At 43.9% G+C, this 21,521-nt stretch overlaps 2 protein-coding genes across 2 annotated transcripts in view; one reads left to right on the top strand and one right to left on the bottom strand.

The window, feature by feature from the left end:
- Window positions 1–15,280, top strand: part of ASB2 (ankyrin repeat and SOCS box containing 2) — a 35,241-nt gene extending 19,961 nt beyond the window's left edge. The window contains exons 8-10 of the mRNA XM_026850069.1: window positions 4,172–4,733; window positions 8,529–8,682; window positions 9,442–15,280. Of these exons, the coding sequence (XP_026705870.1) occupies window positions 4,172–4,733; window positions 8,529–8,682; window positions 9,442–9,578 (853 nt within the window). The 3' untranslated portion in view covers window positions 9,579–15,280. The remainder of the gene's footprint in view (window positions 1–4,171; window positions 4,734–8,528; window positions 8,683–9,441) is intronic.
- A 546-nt stretch (window positions 15,281–15,826) lies between these two features.
- FAM181A (family with sequence similarity 181 member A) lies at window positions 15,827–16,687 on the bottom strand. The gene has a single exon (XM_026850003.1). It carries the CDS (start codon window positions 16,685–16,687, stop codon window positions 15,827–15,829), a length of 861 nt encoding a protein of 286 aa, XP_026705804.1.
- Window positions 16,688–21,521: the final 4,834 nt, after the last annotated feature.

Raw genomic sequence — 21,521 nt, forward strand, 5'->3', positions numbered from 1 at the left:
CACTTTATTAGTGAGTGATTAAATGACTCTTAAGTATAACAGACAAATGCATAAAAAGATCCAGCGGTTTGTTTCTGAGATGAAATGTGTTTGGGATAGAACTGAGCACATTCTTTAAATCGTGAGAAAAGTAATAAATAGAAATACCAGGAACTGGGTAGACTTACCTGTCCTCTGAAGTAGAGGTGTTTATAGGAGGCTGAGAAACTCTACAGACTCTGATAAAGGATATCTATTTAAAAAATGCTGTCTAGAGATGGGATCATTGCACTGTCACGTAAATAGCGTTTACCGGGCTCTTTCACCTCTTTCAGACCTGGGACGTTGCAGCATCCTTCTGAGCCTGAACTCTTATGCATTCACTCTTGATTCTAGGACAAGTTTTAGCCCCTGCCTTTAGCCCTCACTGATGGAAGGGTGAGTGGCCCACAGCTGTTTTTGCAAAATGCAGTCACATCTTGCAGTGACAGACCCTTTCTGGTGACTCTTCTGTCTATCGCAGTTTCTATCAAAATCCTTTCAGCAATAGTCAAAGGAGAGAGTATATCCAACTGCAAAGACCATTTCTGGATAGTAAAGCTATCTTTGCAGACAACTGCTAGAGCAGATTCTTATATATTTCACAATGTCTGAGGAATTAAAAATTTTGACAGCACTCTTTCTTCCCATATAATTTTTATCCTAGCATTAGGCCTGCTTGGGAATCCCAGTTAAGCTTCTCAAATCATATTGATAGACCTGTTGGAGTAGGCCTGCTTCTTTGTGCAGGCTGTGTATTCTAGAGGGCAGCCCACTGTGAATTCATGTAACAGGTTTATACACTTACAGCATGTATGTGAACACCCTGCATAAACTAAAGCAGGCATGACTCAAAATTTTATCCAGGGTTTGAGTTACAATGACATTTTCTTGAAAACAAACACATTTTAGATGAGAAATGTGCCAGAGACAGAACCCAGGTCCAGTTGCTCACTTTCAGAAAAGCTCATCTGAAAGTTCAGTAAGTTGGTCTGGATCCAATCTGTGTATAGACTCTAGACCAGCTCTCTGAATCTTTTCCTCCCCTCAGTAGTTCCACACCCTAACCTGAAAAGCAATTTACATGGAAACTGCAACCTGTGTCCACCTCCATGTTATGAAAAAAGGACCTCATTCAGATATCACATCTATTATTCCTAACACCCAGCAGCATAAATGAGACCAGAATTCAGCCCACACTCTTCAGTTCCTTCACTTGTAAAAGACTGAGCACAATTTTTTGTGCACAACTGCTGCAAACTAAGTACAAAAGAAAGAAAAAGGAAAAAGATCTTCTCTTATAAATATTTATCTAAATGACAAAGCTTTAGCCCAAGTGGCTGATCATTCCTAATTCCTTTGGTATTCGGTAAAATAACATGTTTCACGGTGACCTCTCTTTGTATTCCTGCAGATTTAGTACGTAATTCTGCAGGAATTCCGTGCTTCAACTTTTTGCCAGAGCACGAAGGCTCCCTACCATCAAAAAGCCAAGAATGTGATCCCAAGGCTCAACTGTTGCTTGGTGTTTGTTTATTTTAAATGACACCTTGTCAATACTGACCTGAAATTCTTAAGGGTCGTCTCATCAGCTGTAGGACAATTGCAAGCAGTCATTTAACTCCTTTCCCCTTGGAACTGAGATGCTGAGAAGGGAAGTCTTTGTGAAGTGTGGGCAGATTTATTAAGTAAATACAAGTCATTAAACTCTTGACACACTCATACTAAGGATGCTTTGCCTCCTCCTCCATATAATTTCTAACAAATAGAAATCACAGAAGCAGGTGTCAGGGATATGGGGAAACTCAGCACTATTTTGAAACTGTACATGAAGCTCAGCACTGTGACAGACATGGGTTGTGATCTGGCTTGCCTGGCCTTGGCTGCCTTCACTTGAGCTGCCTTCTCCCTTTAGATAGACAGAAAAGACTGCAGAGGTGGAGGCACCATATTACTGAACCAACCCACTTCAGAGCATGAGGGAGAGAGACAGGTTCAAACTGCAAATTAAACTCTGATATGGATTTGATGCTTCCTGCTTTTCCTCCCAAAATAAATCTAGGGTACAGGGGCTGTACTAGGGTCTGGGACACTTCAGCATTTGGATGTGGAGCATCAGCGTGACACCCCTGCAGTGAAGTTCAGGTCCCCCTTGCAGGCAGAAATGACACGGTGCCTCTTAAACTCAGTTGTGAAGAGCTGGCTGAAGCACGTATGCTGGAGGGAAAGAACAAAACAGACCCTTAAATCTTCAAAACAGTTGATCATGGGATGACTAATGCTGGCGCTTGGCATGCTGTCCTTGCAGTGCTCTGTGCCCTTTTTGTTATTATGGCTCTTACAGAACATTTGCTAATGATGGGAAGTTGCCAGCTCACCAGCACCCAAACCTCCTGCTCCCTGGTGAGTGTCACAGTGCTGGAAGATTAGTGAGGCTGCTTGGAGAAAAAAAAACACGTGCTTAATTTCCCAAGATAATTACATAATTTTAAAAGCCATTTTGTTTAAAAATGAGATATAGAAGTAACATGGAGACATCAACAGTCCCTCATGTAAATAGGAACATAATCCTGTAAAGTGTTATGCATCTTCAACTCTTATTTCAGCTCCTGGGAGCGTTGGAGGCTCAGTCTTTCACAGGATCATTCAGTGCATGACAGACAAAGGTTTTCCTGAGACTAGTTCTTATATTTGGCTTAGTTCATTATGTAAATATATGTTTGAGGGCCCAGTGTCAGAAACAGCCATTGCTGAAGCTATGCATCATTTTAAAGAAGACATGCTACTTGCTAGGAAACAGACTTTTGCATGTTTGTTTGTTAGAAGAGCTACTGAGGATAGAGGAGTCTGCATGGGAGGAAAAGGAGGAGAAGGTATGCTTGGCTTGCTGGCACCCACAAGTTCCTTTTCAGATATCCCTCTCTCCACAGGCATTATATAGGGAGCATCAGGCGTATCCTGAGACAGTAGGCAAACTCAGGTTGAATGGTCCCTAGTCTCTTTCTGGAAGTAGTTTAAGGTGACTTGTCTGTTTTTACATAATCAACCTAGTGCCTTGGCTAAACCACCGTTTAGGAAATGAGAATTTAACCCAAGGGACTGGTCATAAAGTTCCAATCACACTTATGGAGACATAAAAATGATCATGGATTTGTGACTGCAGGGCTCCTGTACATCATATATTTGAACTTCACATTACATGATGAGAGCAGCTTGATTTATATTTCAGTGTTTAAGGCCATATCACACTTTCCAATAGCAATCCCTGATTACTGGGGTTTAGGACTTGGCTGTACATTTTTCCTCCCTGGGCTCAAGCATGGAAACCTGCCTAGAAAATATTTTTATTTTATTTTCTCCCCTTTCCTGACTGTCTTTTTGGCTCCCCATAATCTGGGATGTTGATGGCCCCGTGGGTTTGCCACAGCCAAAAGCCACACAGTGAGGGCCTTCAGGATGGGGATCAATCTAGGGCAATAATTGAATTATAAAATCAGGCAGGGAGGCCTGGGAACCAAATATGTAGTTTATCCTAGCTGAGTCCTGCAGTGGGAGGTTTGGTTTCAACCCCTTTGTGGTCTCAAGCCTCTTGCTGTGGCTGTGACCCATGAGGCCTACCAACACCTTGTGCTGGCACCCTTCTCTTGAGCCATAAAGCAATCCTGATGGAGGTGGGGAAATATAGCCTCTACTGGCACCTCAGGCTGGAGGCCATGTGCCTGTTCCTCCAGTCCTACCCACAGAGGATGCTGAAGGTGCAGAATGTCTGGGGGATTCTAGCTGGGTGTCTGCCATTTGAGCTGTGGCAACTGGGAGAGTTATAACAGGGTAGATAAGGTGTCAGCACATTGTCTCTTCCATTGTAACTGCCCATGTAGCTGCCATTACCTCATGGAAACTAAGTGATAATTTTAAAAAAAACTTTCTTCCTCCATAAAAGAGGGGATCACACAACTCAAACTTTTGGCAAGGTAGGAGCACAGGGAGCTGTTGACAGGTTTCAAGTTCACATCCTGGTTTCTCTCAGAGATAGTTGTTCCTGTGCTCAGGTTAGCAAGCTCTCTCTTACAGTTACAACCATACAACTACTATTTGCTGTATGGTTGTAGATCCCCTAGAGCTCACTGCTGTTCACTGACCCTTCATCCGGCAGGATTGTCTCCATGCTGATCCCTGTGACCAGCCGCACCCGTGTCAAGCGTAGTGGCATCAGTCCCTTGCACCTAGCGGCCGAACGCAACAATGATGACATCTTGGAAGAGCTGATTGATGCTGGCTATGATGTCAACACTGCCCTCTCCAACGAACGGTCCTGCCTTTATGAGGACAGACGAAGCACTCCTCTCTATTTTGCTGTTTTTAACAATAACATCTATGCCACCGAGCTCCTGCTGCAAGCTGGAGCCAACCCCAATGTTGACCTCATCAACCCATTACTCATCTCCATCCGCCATGGCTGCCTGAAGACCATGAAACTGCTCCTTGACCATGGAGCAAACATTGATGCCTATATATCAAGCCATCCCACTGCATTTCCGGCTACCATCATGTTTTCGATGAAGTACCTTTCCGTGCTGAAGTATCTTCTGGATCTGGGCTGTGATGCAAGTTCCTGTTTTGAGTGTCAGTATGGAAATGGCCCACACCCCGCATTAGATTACAGACGGGACAGACTTAATGATCCTCAGCTGTCCAAAGAGCCAAACATAGTACAGGTAAGCACGGCCTAATCTACCTACGGTACTTCTGAGGATGTCTCCCACCTATGTATCCTGACAATTTTAATGTATTCTCCCAACTTTTCTGTGAAAGAAGATACCTTTATTCCTACTTCATTTACAGAAAAAAAGGCTTAGTAAGTCTGTGAATGTGCTAAATCCATGTTCAGCGACAGCAAGTTGGTAGGCAACAGCTGCTGTGGCCCTAGCTTGAATTTGCAGTGAATTATAGTCACCTTGACAGCCTTGCTGTCAGATCTACAATGTTCTTTTCCTCTGGACCTGAGGTGCCAGGAGTGAAGTATGTTTTCTTGACAGGCAGTGTCATATGGGCGGTAGAGTATGGGCAGTAGAAACCTGCTTGTTTTATTTGCCCTGTAAGATTTGTTTTGTCTGATGGAATTTAAGCTCCTGGCTAAATTAAAATTGTTTAGTGCTTTGCTTCATGAGGGTAAACTAGTGAATGTAAATAATTGCAATTTCCAAGTCTACTGGATAAGCAGCCCTGGAGAGAGGAGTAAATTTTACGTTAGCTATATGACTGTGCATTATATTTGACGTTTTCAAAAGAGATTAGGAGATTTAGATCCATGATTCCATCTTTTCAGAGCCATTTACAGATTTTAGATATCCATGTTTTACATGTGTATCTTTGGAGTCCTTTCCAAAGTGCAGCTGGGCTCAGCTTCCACTGGGCTGTAATAGCACTCTCAGTTCCTTAAGGACTTTGCAACAGCTCAGATTACACTTTTTTTTTTTTTTATGATCTCTGTATGTTGACTTCTTCCAATATATCTCAAATACAATCTGACTCTCCAATCAAATTTTACTACCCTTCAACATCTGACACAACAAAGAAATCTCAGCATGGAAGTCCTTCTATTTTGCAAAGAATCAGAGAAGAAATAAATCAGCTTCTATCTAAGTGTAGCTTTGAGGGATTGAGAAGAAAGTGTCTTTTAGCCCAAAGAGATGGTCACCAATAAATGTTTCTTGGTAGTGGAAAGAATAGAGGAAAACATTAAAAAATCCTATGAAATTTTGACCTTTTTATCAGTCCTGTCTTCCAAAAGACTTTTCAGTAACACGTATGGGGAAAAAAACAAACAAAAAGAAATCTTAGAAAGAGGATTGTAAGAGTCCATCAAAATAATATTTTATCCCAAACAGAGCTAACTTATCCTTGAGAGTGTTTGTCACAGCAAAATTTATCCAGGATACCATATTTTTGTCAAAGAAAAATTGATAAAATATTTAATCTCTAGCTCTTGAACCGTGATATGATAGCATGTAGAGTGAACAGAGGGCTGGAATTTCAAGGCAAGGAGAGATTGTTTGTCTGTAGCCCTCTATGGTATCCTAGCCACTCAAAACCAGTTCTGTTTTTACTTCTTTAATCACATTATTTCCCTCTGTATCTCACTGAAAACTACTTCTAGTGCCTAACAAAATATTAGGTCACACTAATACTATATTATGGTATTATAACACTAATATTATAATAATAAAATATTAGGTCACTCAGAGTCATCATTTCAAAGTTCAGACCATGTGAGGCAGAGGTAGCAAAAGCTGTATAAAATTCTATCTGTGCCTAGAGAGAGACCAGTGAGGGACAGATGCATACAGAGAAAAAGTAATCCTTTCCTTCCAATATTATTTTAAATTTGCTTCTTAATGCTAGGAATTTGGCTAATAAAGTAAGGTTTGTGCAGTGTAGCTTCATGATATAATTGTGATATGATTTGTATTCTGAAATATAGAGGATCTTATGAAACTGTAGTCTTCTCCACACAAAAGATGTTCATTTTTTATTTTCTTGTATAAGCTTACGTAAGGATAATAAATCCAAATGATTAGTCTTTATACAGTAAAGGTTATGAGTTACTGGAATTAGATTTGAAAAATGCATAACTATAAATCATTAGTGTTGCTATCAAATTAATGTGTCCTGGAGAAAGTGAATGCAGAAAAATGGTTGCTGTCTCACTCCACATTTCCAGAATTGCAGTGTCTAAACTGTGACTGTGGGGAGTGAACTATCCTACTGCCGCGAGAGGGCATTCAGGGGCCTACTGAGACTGCAGGCAATCCCATTGCCTCTAGCTGCAGGTTTGCATTATTTTGCTTCGTTTTGCTGTGCTTTTCTTGCAACATGTTTTGGAACATTTTTATTCCAAAAAATGTTTTTTGTAGACTGAACGTGTGAATAGGGAAGAGAGGTAAGGTCCCTGGCGAAGACAAGAATAGGAGAGCAGTAAGATCCCATGTTTTATTGCCCTGTACATGTGTCCTCATTTAAACTGTGACAAAGTGGAGTTTCTGCTTGGAGGTGATAGTGCAGATCCCCAGTTTGCACGTCCTAGAGGTAACTGCATGGCAATGGCATATGACAGCCAGATGTACTAAACTGAACTTCCTATAAGCGGCCCAGGTAGGAAACCGTGGGGTGTCTGCTGGGATCCTCCCAGCATTACTGAACGTAATTTTCCTGGAAAACACTACTCAGTGAAAAAAAGAAGCCAGAAGAGTAGTAAACACCTCTGTGAATGCTCTCACCTTGAATAAATTTGCCTTACAATTTTATGCAGCTTTATTCTTTCCCAGGTGAGCTAATATGATTTTATTTCTGCCTAAGAGCAGCCACACAAAACTTTAATACATTTTAAGTTAGAGTTCATGCACACATAATCAAATTTGATCTAGTTACAGGAGCTCAAACTGAAAGAGGTTTAAGCTGGTGCATTTTCTTTCCTGTTTGGGGTGGGCTTGGAGGGTGCTTTCAGACAGTCTCAGTGACTAAACTGATGGATGGTGCTTAAGCCACCATCACTCAATTGGGATTGGCCACATGCCTAAATTCTTATCCATGCAGCATGATTTAATTCATGTTAAACTTTCTGACTGCTCACATGCAGATAACTCCACAGATAACTTCATCATACACAGCACCCTATCAGAGATAGATGAAGCTGTCTGGTATAATATACATATATTGATTAAAGTGGGAAGAGAAGTCACTTCTTCTCTGAAATGAGACTGCTTAAAGTCAGGTCCTTAAGTCTGTTCTTCAGTATCTCCATAAGCAGCCCTCCATGCAATGGCTCTGAGTACTCTGCAGCTTGCACTGGGGCAACAGAAAATTTGCCTGATCCATGACTAAGGAAGATGCTTCTGCATTAGGCCCAGGATAGTTCTCCTATAAGCAAGTAGAACTGCTGGGGATTCATCTGTGCAGAGATTTCCCCACAGACTTGTAATTAGTAAGGTGTTTGGTCCCCAAAAGCTGCAAATATTGGCTCCACAAGAAGTAGGAGCTGTGCTCTGTCAAACCTCCCTCTTTCCCTAAGTCTCCTTTGTGCACAGTTGCCCCACAGAGCCCCTCCCAAGAAGGGAAGGGGACCCAGCACGCTGAGTCAGTGCCCTGGGCTGCATGGACCTTTCAGTAGCTCCCTCACTGGCTTGGGGCAAAGCTCCTCTGTCCTCCTATTTCTGTGGAAATAGGACATTTGGACCCTGTAAAAAATTTATTATCCTTTCCATGATTCAGAGCTAGGACCTCACTAGGGGTTTGTGTCCTCCTGTGATTGTAAAGAGAGGATTCTACCTTCAGTTGAAAAAAACAAAAAAAAAGAAGCTTTAGTTGAAGTTTTCTGAATGGAAACTAGTAATTGCTCTCACAGCTCGTAGAAGGGTGGGACCACCAAAGCCATTGGGGCTGTTGCTATCACTGCAGTTTCCACAGGTGCATTCATCTTCCACTGACTGTACTCAATCTGTTTTTCCTTGAAGTTTTGTGAAATGGTGTCTACTCCAGAGATAAGTCGCTGGGCCGGGCCTATCATTGATGTTCTCCTGGATTATGTGGGTAACGTGCAGCTCTGTTCACGGCTCAAGGAGCATATTGACAGCTATGAGGACTGGGCTGTCATTAAAGAAAAAGCAGGTATGGTCACCCAGGAGAGAATCTGGCACAAATATTCCAGCTGTTGGATTCAAAACCTCAGTCACCATCTCCTCTTTGTATTCATCCCTTAAACTTGATAGGATTTTCTTACTGAGACTGAATTTCATTTTGGACCAGGTATGAGGCATTAGAAATTGATGAGGTGTCACTCACTGTGTGATGCTAAATGTATGCCAGCTGCAGATCTGACCAACTGGGAATGAGCATTGCCAGTGCAGGAAGGCCGATTTGACTGCACCTGGGGTACAGTCAGATCAGGGCAGGCGGGCAGTGAGACCATCTCCACAGCAGCCCAGCAGGCACCAGTGGCCTTTAAAGCCTTTACTAATATTCTGCTTTCCTAAATATCCTTTCTCTCAGGATCCAAAGTCTTTCATAGACATCAGAATTACTTTTCTGGCACCAAGCTAAATTTGGTACATATTACATTTATTTTTAGTGGGAAGGCAGAGTAGTGTAAGGGAGCTTGTTTAAATCCTCCTAGAAAGCCCATTGCTAGAGGCTGAGATGGGATACAGCACCCCATTCTCCAGCCCCACTTCATTTCCTATGTCATGCCTCAGAGTAGATGATCTGCCACCAATGCCAGATGCATCATCTTTTCATTACAGAAAAGCCCCCTTTTTTTTTTTTATTCCTCCTTCTCCCATTTCTCTTGACACTAACCTGGCCAAGCTGAGCTGTCCCTCCCAAGTTTAAACCTGTTCTGCTCATGTTTCTGACCTGCCTGTCTTTCAGAGCCCCCACGACCTCTTTCCCATCTTTGCCGCATCAAGGTACGAAGCCTGGTTGGAAGAAACCGCATTAAACTTCTTGACACCTTGCCTCTCCCAGACAGACTGATTCGATACTTACAGCATGATTACACACAGTGACCCCCGGCACACCAGACACACAGTGGCTTCCCAGCATGGCATCAGCATGGCGAGGGCACACATTGTGCGTGGTGGGGGAGGACTTGCTGCTGGCTTGGTCAAGAGCCCTCCAATGACTAATCTAAGAGAAATATGCTTCTGAAGCATGAATGAGAAGAAAATGGATTAGACAGCGAGCTAAACATGGGACAACTGTTAGGTTTTCCAAGAGAAAACATGTATGATTCACCTCAATGCTTGGTCTGCAAAGAACAAGAAATGAAAACCAACACTGAAAAATGAGTACTGCTGAAGCAAGTATCAGTGAGGAATTCAAAGGTATATCGGGGTTGTGGTGGAGCTTAGCATCCTTGCTGCGATCACAATTCAGAAATTGTCAAGAGTCAACATATTTGGGAAAACAAACATTTCCCTCATTGACTGAGATTTTTATTTTACCTTCTATCTACCATTTGGATTTCTGCTAAGTGTGCTGGTTGCTTATTCTCTGATACTTTGACACCATCTTGCTAACACTTTTACTTTCATTTTTTGGACCTTTCTTATTGATTACTTGATTTATGAACATTCAAATCTCAGAACTTTTTAATAGACTAAAGTCCAGAAATGCTGATTTCTTTAAAAATCAAGGAAAGGTTTATATAAGAGGGATGTAAGAATTGTATTTGCACATAGAGAATACAGTTCATTTCATATTACATTTGTAATGAGAAGTAGGGGAAATCCTGCATGAGATAGTTTCCTAGACTGGGGATTTGAAAGCGACTCGGAGCTTTTTTTTTTTTTTTCCTTCCTAGAAATTAGAAGTATAGCTGCACTGTAAACAGTAGCTTTACTCTGTCATGAAGCTGGTGTCAGAGCAGAACAAAGCTGTAGAGGAGCAGAAACAAAGTGTTGTGAAGGAGAGAGGCAAGGTATGCAGAGAGAGGAAACACTGCTAAACCAACTTTATCTGTTCCTCCCCTAGAAGATATTGTCCCTACAAAACCCAGGCTCTCTTATCTCCTTGGACTTCTGGGGCTATAACAATACCATCACTGGAAGAAAGAGATATTATTTCAAAATTATGAAATTTAGACTTTGAGATTTATGAAAACAACTACCCAGAATTAGGCTTCCAAATCCTTATTCAGGTGCCTAAACAATGCCAAGTTGCTTGCATCAGGTGTAATTCCACTTAAGCCAATAGGACCACATTTGGTGTCAGATATTACCGAGGCAGAATAAAAATCTTAAGATTTAGCCCTGAATTTCCTGACTTTGGAAGTTTGAAGTATCTATTAGCTCCCTTTGACACTGATGAAAGTTAATATCTCAGCTTCTTTGAAAATTAGGTCACCTATTTACAGCTCAGATCCACAACTGATTTATGGCAGCTTAACAAGTTACCATCTATCAGCTGAACCACTATAATTGTCCGTGAAATTCTTTTATTGAAGTTTTTAACAAGTCACATTCCCTCACAGCTGGGGAGGCCAAGGAACCCATGAACAGTTATTGGCAGTGACTACAGCACAGTTGACAGGTGTGACTTACTGAACTGATTTGATGAGTGCCTCATTCCTGACTAGGCACCTCAGTAAGGATGGAAGAGTCTAAATTTCCAACTATGTCTTTGTAGATCTTATGCTAGAAGCACACTCATTCTTACCTTAGGTGACAAAGGAGCTGTGCACCATGGTTTGTTTGGGTTCCCCACCAGAGACATGACAGATCTGGTTTTGTTTGTGGGCCTGCATACCATCCATGGAATCAGATAGAAATGTAAAAGTAGGGAATATGCATTGCAATGAGTTTTATTTGTGTGGAGTTTTATACCTTAAAACAGAACTAAAAGCATGTTGCACACATACAAGTCTGTCTGGGCACACAAGTTCAGGTTCTGTGATGGTTCTGTGTGTAATGTGTTCAGCACTTGCAGGACAAGATGTAAGCAGAGGAATTGGTTACAGCTATGGACAGAGTGTCCATAGCTGTCCCCTTCCCAAATGCAAAAGAAGTTGAAAAACCAATGCTTTCAATTGCAAAGCTTTGGAAAGTCCAATGAGATTCCTCCACTGCTGAAGTTTCCTCCAGTGACTTCCATTACTACCAGATTAAGATCTACCCCCCACCTCCACCCCTTGTCTCCTGAGGTGTGAACAAGAAATTTCTTCAGGTTGGAAAAATACTGTGTGGAGGGAAAGGAATGGGGAACAGGAAATCTTTAGACCACTTTTGCCATTGAAGTCCCTGTATTGCTAAGCAATATCTTGAGAGATAGAAAATCACCTGTGGAGTTCATGCATCTCTCATTTTATGGGGCTGAGCAGTAAAGTTCTGGGCCCTTCTCATATTGATATAAATCAGAAAAAAAAAAAAATCCTTGAAATGAAATGACTGTATCAGAGCAGTTGTAGGGGGTGATGGATACAGACATAGCTTGGTAGAGATCATTTGTTTAAGTGCTTGTCTGGTGTGCAATGACAGCCCTGAAGACCAGCGGCTGATAGAAGGATTCATAATCACCAACTGTATGTGTAACCACAGGGGTAGGATTTGATAAGCGATCCCAAACTAGGAATTCTCCCTGAGAACATAAAAGTCTCACGAACTACAGTTTCTTTTTATGTCACTGGAGAAATTGAAACTGGGTTTGAGTGGAGCAAATATGGAAAGTCCATTTCTTCTTTCAACCAAGACACCTTCATCTCTGTTGAGACACCCATGTCCTGGTTGCTCTTGAGCAGGAGAGTCACTGAGCTAGAGAGCACTGCTCTGATGGGAACGTATCACAACTGTGGGAATGGTAAGGGCACACTGCACAGAAACTGATGAGAGAAGAGCCTATTAGAGGGGAAATCTGATAATTACGATGTTATTAAGTCCTTTCTGCTTGATTCTTACAGCAAATCTTCACACACTCAGTTTACATTTACTTGCACTGAAATGGAGCCCGCTACCTCTCCACTCCAGTCATTGACACAAGTATTTTGTGCACGGTACTTAATCTGCGCAAATTCAATGTGATTTTATCTTCTATCTATCTAGAAGTTACTATGAAGAGACAAATACGCCAGAACCCAAACAAACCAGGCTTGTAAGCAGATCAGTAGTTCTAGTGCAAGGTGAAGTGCCTTGTTTTTACTGAGTGTGGTACATATACTCCTTCAGAGATGATGACTTTATGTGAAATGTTCCAGGAATATTTCATGACCAGTTACTGTACTTTTTTTTACTGCAACATGTGCAATTCACTTGTTCTTGTGCACTTTTTTGATTTTTTTATTTCATTTTGTATGAAAGCTTTTTCACTTACCTCTCCCTTCCCATTATTTATAAAAGCTATTTTGGTTTTAAGAGTTTAAATTTGCATTGTTGTAGTAAATAGCAGCTCTCGAATGTTATGTTTCCATCTTTCAAACAAGGTATGAATAAACAAGTAGATTCTGAAGGACTATCAGTTGTCCTGAATAGCAACATTGAACAACCAAACACAAAAATTGCCAGGAAAAGTCTGAATCCAAGTTTGATTAATAATTTAGATTAACTCAGGGGTGAGAGAAGAGTAAGTATTGTTAGAGATGAGACAAAGTTCCTATTCTTTGCAAACCTTTTGGAAAGTCTCACACATCCCCATTCAGTGATTTTGAATATATTTCACAACTGTCTTCTCTTCATTTGTGTTTTACCTCGCTACTGCTCTAGTTCAGAGCTGCAGCAAGGGCCACTGCCTGCCCTGGGCTGCAGAGGGAAGTATGTCACAAAGGATTTTAAAAAGTAACATCAGTTTAAATCTGAGGGTAAGTGCATAAATATCTGTGTGTCAGAGGTCATTTGGAACAGTCTGGTTCAATCCTTCATCCTAACTTAAAAGCATGCTATTCTACTACATGGAAAATACACAGCAACATACATTAAAATAAGAAACAGTTTAAAATTAGAAAACCAAGAATTTAATATCCAGAAGGTAGGCACTTGATTTTAACTCTCTTCCTTCTCTGAATTTCTTCAGAAATCTCTACAGAGGCTATCCACTTTGCTAAGTATTTTAATTATGCTAGAAATCCATATTCTGGTGCAGTATCTATCTAGCACTTTCAAATTTCCCTTCTGAACTCTAGCAGGAACCGTTGTCCACAGCAGTCACTGTGGTTCATTCCACGACCTGCTCTGGTCACCCAGATGGAAATCCAGGCCAGTGCCAAGGAGGCTGCTCTGCATTGACAGCACTGAGACAGAGTTCAGCATCTGGCTTCATCTGGATTACAACAGTGACACAGAGCTATAGGTGTGAGAAAGGGCCCCTATTTCCATGTAAAAAGTTCCTTGCCTACAGCTCTGCAAATTAAGAGGCATAGTTCTCCTCCCATTAACTTCAATGGGGATGCTGCCTCTGGTTTTGATTAGTCTCCCTTGTGGAGAGATACAGAGTCTCCTCATGGATTTTTTTGACAAAAAGACAAAAAGAGAAAGACATCTAAGTATATCCACATCTTCACTTCTGAATCAAGAGCTAACTTGATGTCTTTAACCCTTAGATCAACTCTTTACGACCTTGCACCTTGCATATAGTTGCAGATATGTGCTACCAAAGACATTTCCTACTCTCTCTCCTATAGGACTAGTTTATGGAGGCTTGGTACATATATTAAGTGCTGGTAGCAGGGAGAAAGTAATGAAATCCATCTCCATTTTTACTTTTGGCCTGTTGGACTAACACCTTACAGACATTGTTCCTGTAAAAATAAACATTGGTGGGATATACTGTGAGGTTTGGGGAAAGGATGATTTACTTTTAGCCTAAGAGTAAGTTCATGTCCTAATGAAAGTTGCAACCTGGTTATATAACACCAAGCCCCATCAGAAGATCCAAAATGACACTCTACAGTTGCTTAAGATCATAATTTTTTCATGACTGCAATACACTTGAAAAAAGTGTCATAGGGAGTTACACTAGCCAGAGCCCAAGCTGATTGAGCACACTTTTGATTGAATCCTGGGAGAAATTCCCATTAGCTTCAGCGAGAGCAGGTTAAGGGAGATCACAGGCATCCATTCTCTGGCCCTTCCCCCCCCCCATAATGCACTTCTCTTGACCTCAGTGATTCACTCCAGTATAACTGGATAGGTACATAGGCCTGCAATATTAAACCTTTCAGATCTCATGTGCTGTGCCTTAGCACCACTTTCTGCATGGGTTTAAGAGAAATCTAACTTAAAAAAAAAATCCTGTGTTAACTTTTCTAATGGCAATTTGTTAAAATAATTGGGAAAATACCAGGCAAATCATTTGCAGCCGGGCCTTGTGATAGCATTTTAAAATCAGACAAAGTAAAAGTTGTCTGGGAGCCAGAAATCAAGGCAGGCTATTCTATATGCTTTTTTTCTTCTACCATATTTTATGGTTTTGCATTCAACTAATACAATTTCTCATTTGTTCTGTTGATGCCGAACAATTCCTGACATGGAAATTCATCTGCTTCCATTTGCACCAGCTTAACACTAGTTAATTTTCCAGCCTCAGAAGAATTACTTTTGATTTACATGAGTCTGAATAGGCAAAGATTTCAGACCTCATATCTACCCAAGAGTTGCAAGTCAAACCTGTGTCTACGCAGTAGGGCAAAAATAAACAGACTGCATTGACAGAATCACCAAAATAAAATTACCTCCTTTCTTCCCTTATTTTTTTTCTTTTAATTATCTCAGTATTTACATACAAGAAGAGCTTAAATCAATTCACAAGCGTGGTTTCTACATTAAATACTGTCCTTCCAGTCTCTTGCACGCAAAAGGAAGTGACCTGAATATCTTGACTTCTCTGGAATTAAAGTACAAAAACTCTTTGAATGGGTTTAATTCATTTCATTTCACTGCTGCTGCCGCAGGGCAACCCCGGAAAGATGTTCCCACACGGCGGAGGTCTCCTAGGTGTTACGAGTGCGGCTATGAATGGCCCGCAGCCCCGCTCGCCGTCGTTCAGACAATGCCCATCAATGAAAGAGCCCTGGTTTGCCTCATGCTCCATGCCACCGGCTTCGTAAGGTTTATTCCCTACTTACACCCATGTACTGAGAGTGGAGCCCGAGTAGCTTCCCAACAGTTACTAATTCACTCCAGCCTGCCCACGGGGAAGAGGATGCAATAGTTGTTCTCCTTCCCCCTGCAGCTCCACGCTGCCAGCAGCTCATGCATGGTGCCTGACCGGGCGTTTTGATTCACTGTCAGGAGCTCTCATGTTCAGCGTGACTCTGACACCCCCCCAGCTAAAGATAGCCAAAAACGTTGAAGATTGGTGGGGGGACAGCGGGCTTGGTGGGGATGGGTTTCAAAACCACGGGCCTGTAGAGTTTCTGCCCTGTGACGTCGGCCTCCTTGCAGAAGTGTGGCATCTCTGCTGGCAGCGTGGCCACACTCTTCCTCCACAGCCCCAGCCCTGGGAAGGGCGACGGGGGCAGTGCACCCGGGGGCTGGTACACCCCCGGCCCAGGGCAGGAGAAGGGGCAGCAGGTCCAGGCACCCACCCGACCTGAGAGGACCCCAGCAGGGTCCTTCTCCCCGGCATGCGGGGCAGGCTCAGGGGGGCTCTCTGGGGCAGCAGCATCTGGGCTCCTTCTGCTTTTCTTCCCCTCATAGGGAGGAGGGTCTCTGGGGGCCGGGAGCCCCTCAGGAAAGGCCCTGGCTGGCAGGCTCTGGGTTGGCCGTGGCTCTTCCCAGAAGGAGGCGGGGAGCTGTCGCTTCCTCATGGGCACCTGGTCTGGCCTGGCAGCCTCAGGGTTTTGCTCCTGCAGAACCGTTTCCCCAGCCAGGCTCTCCTCTGCCTCCACTGCCTGCAGCACCTTCTCAGAAGCAGCCCCGCCGTGGGGGCTGGGGTCGGGTGCCTCGGGCTGGGGGCCACGGCCACGGTCCTCTGTCACCCTGCGCCAGCCGCACTCAGAGGGTTTGCTGGGGTGGCACCGTGGGATCCGTGAGTACTTCTGAGAAAACCGCTTCAGCTGCTTCTGCAAGTATTTTCTGTGGTCAACCGACCGGCGACAAGGAGCTGATTTATCCAGAGCCGCTTTGATGTCGCTGGAGGCCAGGTTGACAAAGTTCAGTAGAGTTTTTACCTCGCTGTCTGATGCCATCTCACTGGATGCACCGTGTAGAGTTTCCCATGAAAAGTTTATAATCCACCTTCGGACAAACCTTGACAAACCTGTGAAACATGATGGCCACACTTAAGAGCAGGAAGCCTCAGTTCAAATAGCACCAAGCAAATGGAGGGAGGGTGGGGGACATGTCAAACTTCTCAGCCACACAGACAAGTTGTCCATCATCTCACCTCCATGCCGGCAAACTCCCGACAGAGCCGCCGTGCACCCGCAGCCCACCACCCCACACCGCTGCCCCAGCACATACCAGTATGGGGACTGGCTCACGAATGCTGGCCAGCCCGACACCTAATCTGGTTAGATAGCGCTTAGTGGAAAGAAGCTGGGATGGCTGCTGCCATCTCCCCGTAAGCAAGTGTGGACACTCACCCGGCGTGTGGTGGCTTTTCTGCCGGTGCCGGTGGCTGCGGCGTTGCTGTGAAGAGCCCCTTCCCCGCTAATCTCGTTAGGCAGGTTACACACCGCCAACCTCGGCGGAGGCAGCCAGGGCCCGCCAGTATTTGGACGCAGTTTAGCAAGCACTTGAGCAAGCTGAATGAATATCGACTCCGGCGAGTTCGGGGCTCTCCCAGGCCAATCAGAAGCCACTTTGCCAAATACAAAGCATCCCAATCAGGCATCAGCCTCCCCTCCTTGCATTCTTTGCCATCACAAATTGTCACCATGGGGACAGCCACAGAAAGACAGCTAATAAATACAATCATTTCCCAGCGATTTCTACCATTCTCCCTATCCTCTTCACCCTACTGAGGCCTTTCTTTTTAAAAATGACACAATCTGAAGTGAAAATGCTGAGGATGAGTTTGGAAAGTTTAGGCACCCTTTTCTCTGCACTTCCCGAAGCTCTCTGGGGGCTGATACTAACTATGCTTCATTGGCACAGAACAATGTAATACGGGGGGACCAGGCTAGCCTACTTTTAACCATTCCCCATCAGAGCCCCCCCCCCCCTTTTTTTTTTTTTTTTGAAGGGGAGGATGATGTCAGAAAAAGGTAGGAAAGGAACAAATCTCTAAAGAGATGTGCAGATATCCATGGAAAGGGAGCTTGAGCGCTCAAGAATCTTGTCTTTATGTTTGCCCCCTCAATTGAGTTACACAAAAGCTGAATTACCCATTCAAACTACCCGGACAAAAGGATGGAGTTGGATAGTACTCTTGCATCTGTAGTCAAACAGTTAGAGACTTAAATCGAGTCGTCATGATGGAGAAAGAGTTAGACAAAGCCCATAGAATTGCCATCAGCAAACATTTTCCTGTGTCATATTAGTGGGTCTCCATGACTCCCCCTGGCCTGGGGACAATAGCACAAGTTTGCACACTCGACTACTGTCACCCTGCCAACGCTGGCAAGGAGCAGAAACAGGACAATCCTTTAAGGGGAAAGCATGCCCGCTGCAGGGAAGGTAAGAAGAGAGGGAAGAAAAGGCGTGTGAAATGCTAATTGAGCTGCTTCCTTTACTGATCCAGAGTTATGTGAGCCCTCCGCCTTCTCGCAGGCTTGTCCCTAAGGGGTGGCAATAACTTAATAGCACTGTAAAATGGAGACCTGGAGGAAAAGGGGAGAAGAAGGGCTGCCCTCAGTGTGCACTGGACACACCAAGGACACAAAGCTGGCAGCAGCCTGTGTGCCAGCCCAGGACCTGCTGTCTCCCATGGCAGGAGCAGCACTACTCCTGCTCTCCAGCCCACAGCACCCTGGGAATGGGAAGTAGAGAGGGGCACAGGATGCTTGCACCCACCACGGGGAGATGCTGCCAGCTTTAGACCAAACGCATGCCCTAGAGAAAGCAGGGACCAAAGTCCAAGCCATTTTGCAAGTAAAATCTACCTTACAGATGTGAGGCATCAAAGGCCCGAGCCCTGAGGATTGAAAACAGCTAAATTTTAAGGTTATTTACTGTATTTGTATTATTCCAATTTTCCTCAGAGGAAGACAAGATCCAGACTGTGTCCTTATACCAAACTCTGGGCAGAGGTCTCAGGGGTGACTCTTTAGTGTCCCTGTACTGGTGCACCCAGTACTGCCATCCCTATTCACATCATTTCTTCCAGTCTGGTCTGAGCCACATGTGCTGGTGCCCAGACTCAGGTGTTTCAGGTCTAGGGAAACCCCAGGGCCAGGACATCCTGCAATAGAATGTGCTGCAGAGCCTTTGTCACCATAGTGGACTGTAATGCGGTGCCTGATATGCCACCGCAGACATGCCTCTCTCCTCCTAGTTTCTAGTTCAGAAGCAGTTCATTCCCTAGGAGACCTGGGCAGCTAGCCCTGTCTGCACCCTCTATCATCCGCCTCATGCCAGCATACAAATGTTTGTGCAATCTTCTTTTGGATCATTTGAGGGAGACAATTTCCAGTTACCTGCTTCAGCATCTATTTTGGGATGTGCTAGCCAGGGCCTGACCTCTCTGTGACCTGACAGAGATCCCTCCATGCAGCTGGGGCTACAGGGAGAGGTTTTGTCTAACTCATTGAAAGAGGTGCACACCAAGGGATCACATATCTGTTTGCAGGAACAAATTCCCTCCTGTGCTTGAGCTCTTGAACCCAACCAGGACACCATGTTGCACAGCACAATCTCCCAGTAGAGCTAGTTGGTTTCCCAAGGGGCTGAGAGGGAGAGACAGAGAAACATGGGGCAGGTGCCTGGGAACAAAAGGATTGTCTGAGGATGTTAATGAACTGTTGTCTGAGGATGTTAATGAACTGTGTCTTCAGAGGGCTGGAAAACTCATGCTGTGTATTCTGAGATCCTATATGCAATCATAGGACTCAAGACCCCTGTGCTGTGCTGAAACTGAATGCTAGTGGGTCAGTTATATTGAGAAGGGTGGGTATGGCTTACCTGCTTACCAGACGATAAGGGAAACCTGGCATTCCTTCAACACACCCATTGCAGAATCACTCTCCATGCCCCCAGAGCCCTCCTGGAAGGACGCTTGCTCAGGACATAGCTCCTTGGGCACCACATAGCAGTGGTGGAGGGGCTCCCCATGCCTTGATGTGCTCGCTGCTCCGGCATGCCGTTCCCCTGCAGCTGGGTAACGGTGGGGAGCTGGAGGGGAATGAACCGGCAAGCAGGATTTAAAAACCAGAGCAACCCACCCTTTCAAGGTCAGACTCAGGTTGAGCTGCACAGGGTTTTCTCTAAGAGGCCACCGGAGCCCTTTTGTTCCTCGCTGCTCTTGCCATGTTCATCCCAATGTACATGTGAAAGGAACAATTAACAATAGGGCACTCCTCTCCAAGGATCCAATGCACTTTGAAGTGTCCACCAACCAAAGGCTCAAGAATGATACATCATTTTCTACTGTGAACATGTCAAACTAGTACAGCAATTGAAAAAATGTCTCCACATGCCTTCCCAGCATGCAGACAGGGACCAGCTGGAGAGCCACTTCATATCCGACATGTTATCCTCTGACAGCTGTCTTCCTGGGAATTCTCGGTATTTGAAGTTTTCTAACTCCTTTCTTAAGTGAAGCACAAGAATAAATCCATTCATTTCAAAGTTGCAGCCAGGCATCTCCTAAACATACAGTATCCCCTACAAGACTGAATAAAGGAGAGAGAAAAAATTTTCTTACACAAAATACCTGGGAAGTTTTTTTAAAGTGTCACTCATTGTAAGTGATGTCAATCTTTAGTCACTTCTGCACCAAAACCTCCCACAGCTTATTTCCAGGCTGAGGGTCCCATTCAGCAAAGGTATTCCAGCATCAGGCTGGCCTGGACCGTGTGAGCAGACCCACTAACCCCAGTGCACACCATTAACTGGGGTAGATTCCTCCACCGCAAGTGCTCTGAGCAGTTCAAATGACATGAACACCCAAATCACTGCTGTTATTTTAATGGCCTGTAAAGAAAAGAGCAGACCAGTGAAGAGCTGAGTGATGAGACAGAAGAGCTGAGAGATGAGACAGAAGTCAGTTTTGACACTATTTTACTCAAAATTCTTTTTCCTCCTCTACAACAGAGCTCCTAGCCTGAGTAACAGGTGTTGTCACAGGGTTCACACTGCTGTCAGGATAACAACTCTGCGTCTCACATGGTACACTTCCTAGGCAGGCCTGGACTGAAATCAGCTCTCAGTGGCTTTTTGCCCTCCCTGATTTGGGTTATCTCTTTGTCCAAGGTACATGTCTGTACGGTAAGCACTGTTATCCTCATCTCTTCCCCATGGTTGTTAAAACTAGGCAATCTCCATTAATTAAAAAAACAAAACCAAAATCAAAAATAAAGCAAACACAAAACCTTTCTGATTTTTACTTGAAAATAAGACTTCTTAACAATTGTCAAAAGATTTTCTTTAGAAATTTTTTAGAAGTTTGAGGAGAGGAGAGGAGAGGAGAGGAGAGGAGAGGAGAGGAGAGGAAAAAACCAAATTTCCATTGGTTTGTGGAAAATTTCAACTATTTTTCCCCATTTGAGTCACAATCCTGTGAGTCCTTGCTGAGCCTAATGAATATGCACTTTGAAGCAAAGGGAAAATGGGGTTCCAACTGTTTTGAAACATAAGAAAATGAGCTGGAAAACTCCCAGATGGGCCACCTGTGAATCGTTCCTTTTCTTTGTCCATTAAGGGCAGATAAAAGAAAGATATTTCAGTTCCATGATATCTTTTCACTCACCTGCTATTTCCTAAGACTCTGCTCTGCCTTCGCATTCAGAAAAAGAGAGAGCAATGGTTTTGAGAAGAGCAGGAGCCTGAGGGGAGGTGACAATGGCTCATGGTGAAACCAGAAGTATTGGCCTGCAGAAGAGAAGTATTGGGTTGGAGGAAGACTACCTAAGCTCTTCTTCA

This window comes from Athene cunicularia, assembly GCF_003259725.1.
Source record: "Athene cunicularia isolate RWA chromosome 5 unlocalized genomic scaffold, athCun1 chr5_part1, whole genome shotgun sequence".
NCBI lineage: Eukaryota > Metazoa > Chordata > Aves > Strigiformes > Strigidae > Athene > Athene cunicularia.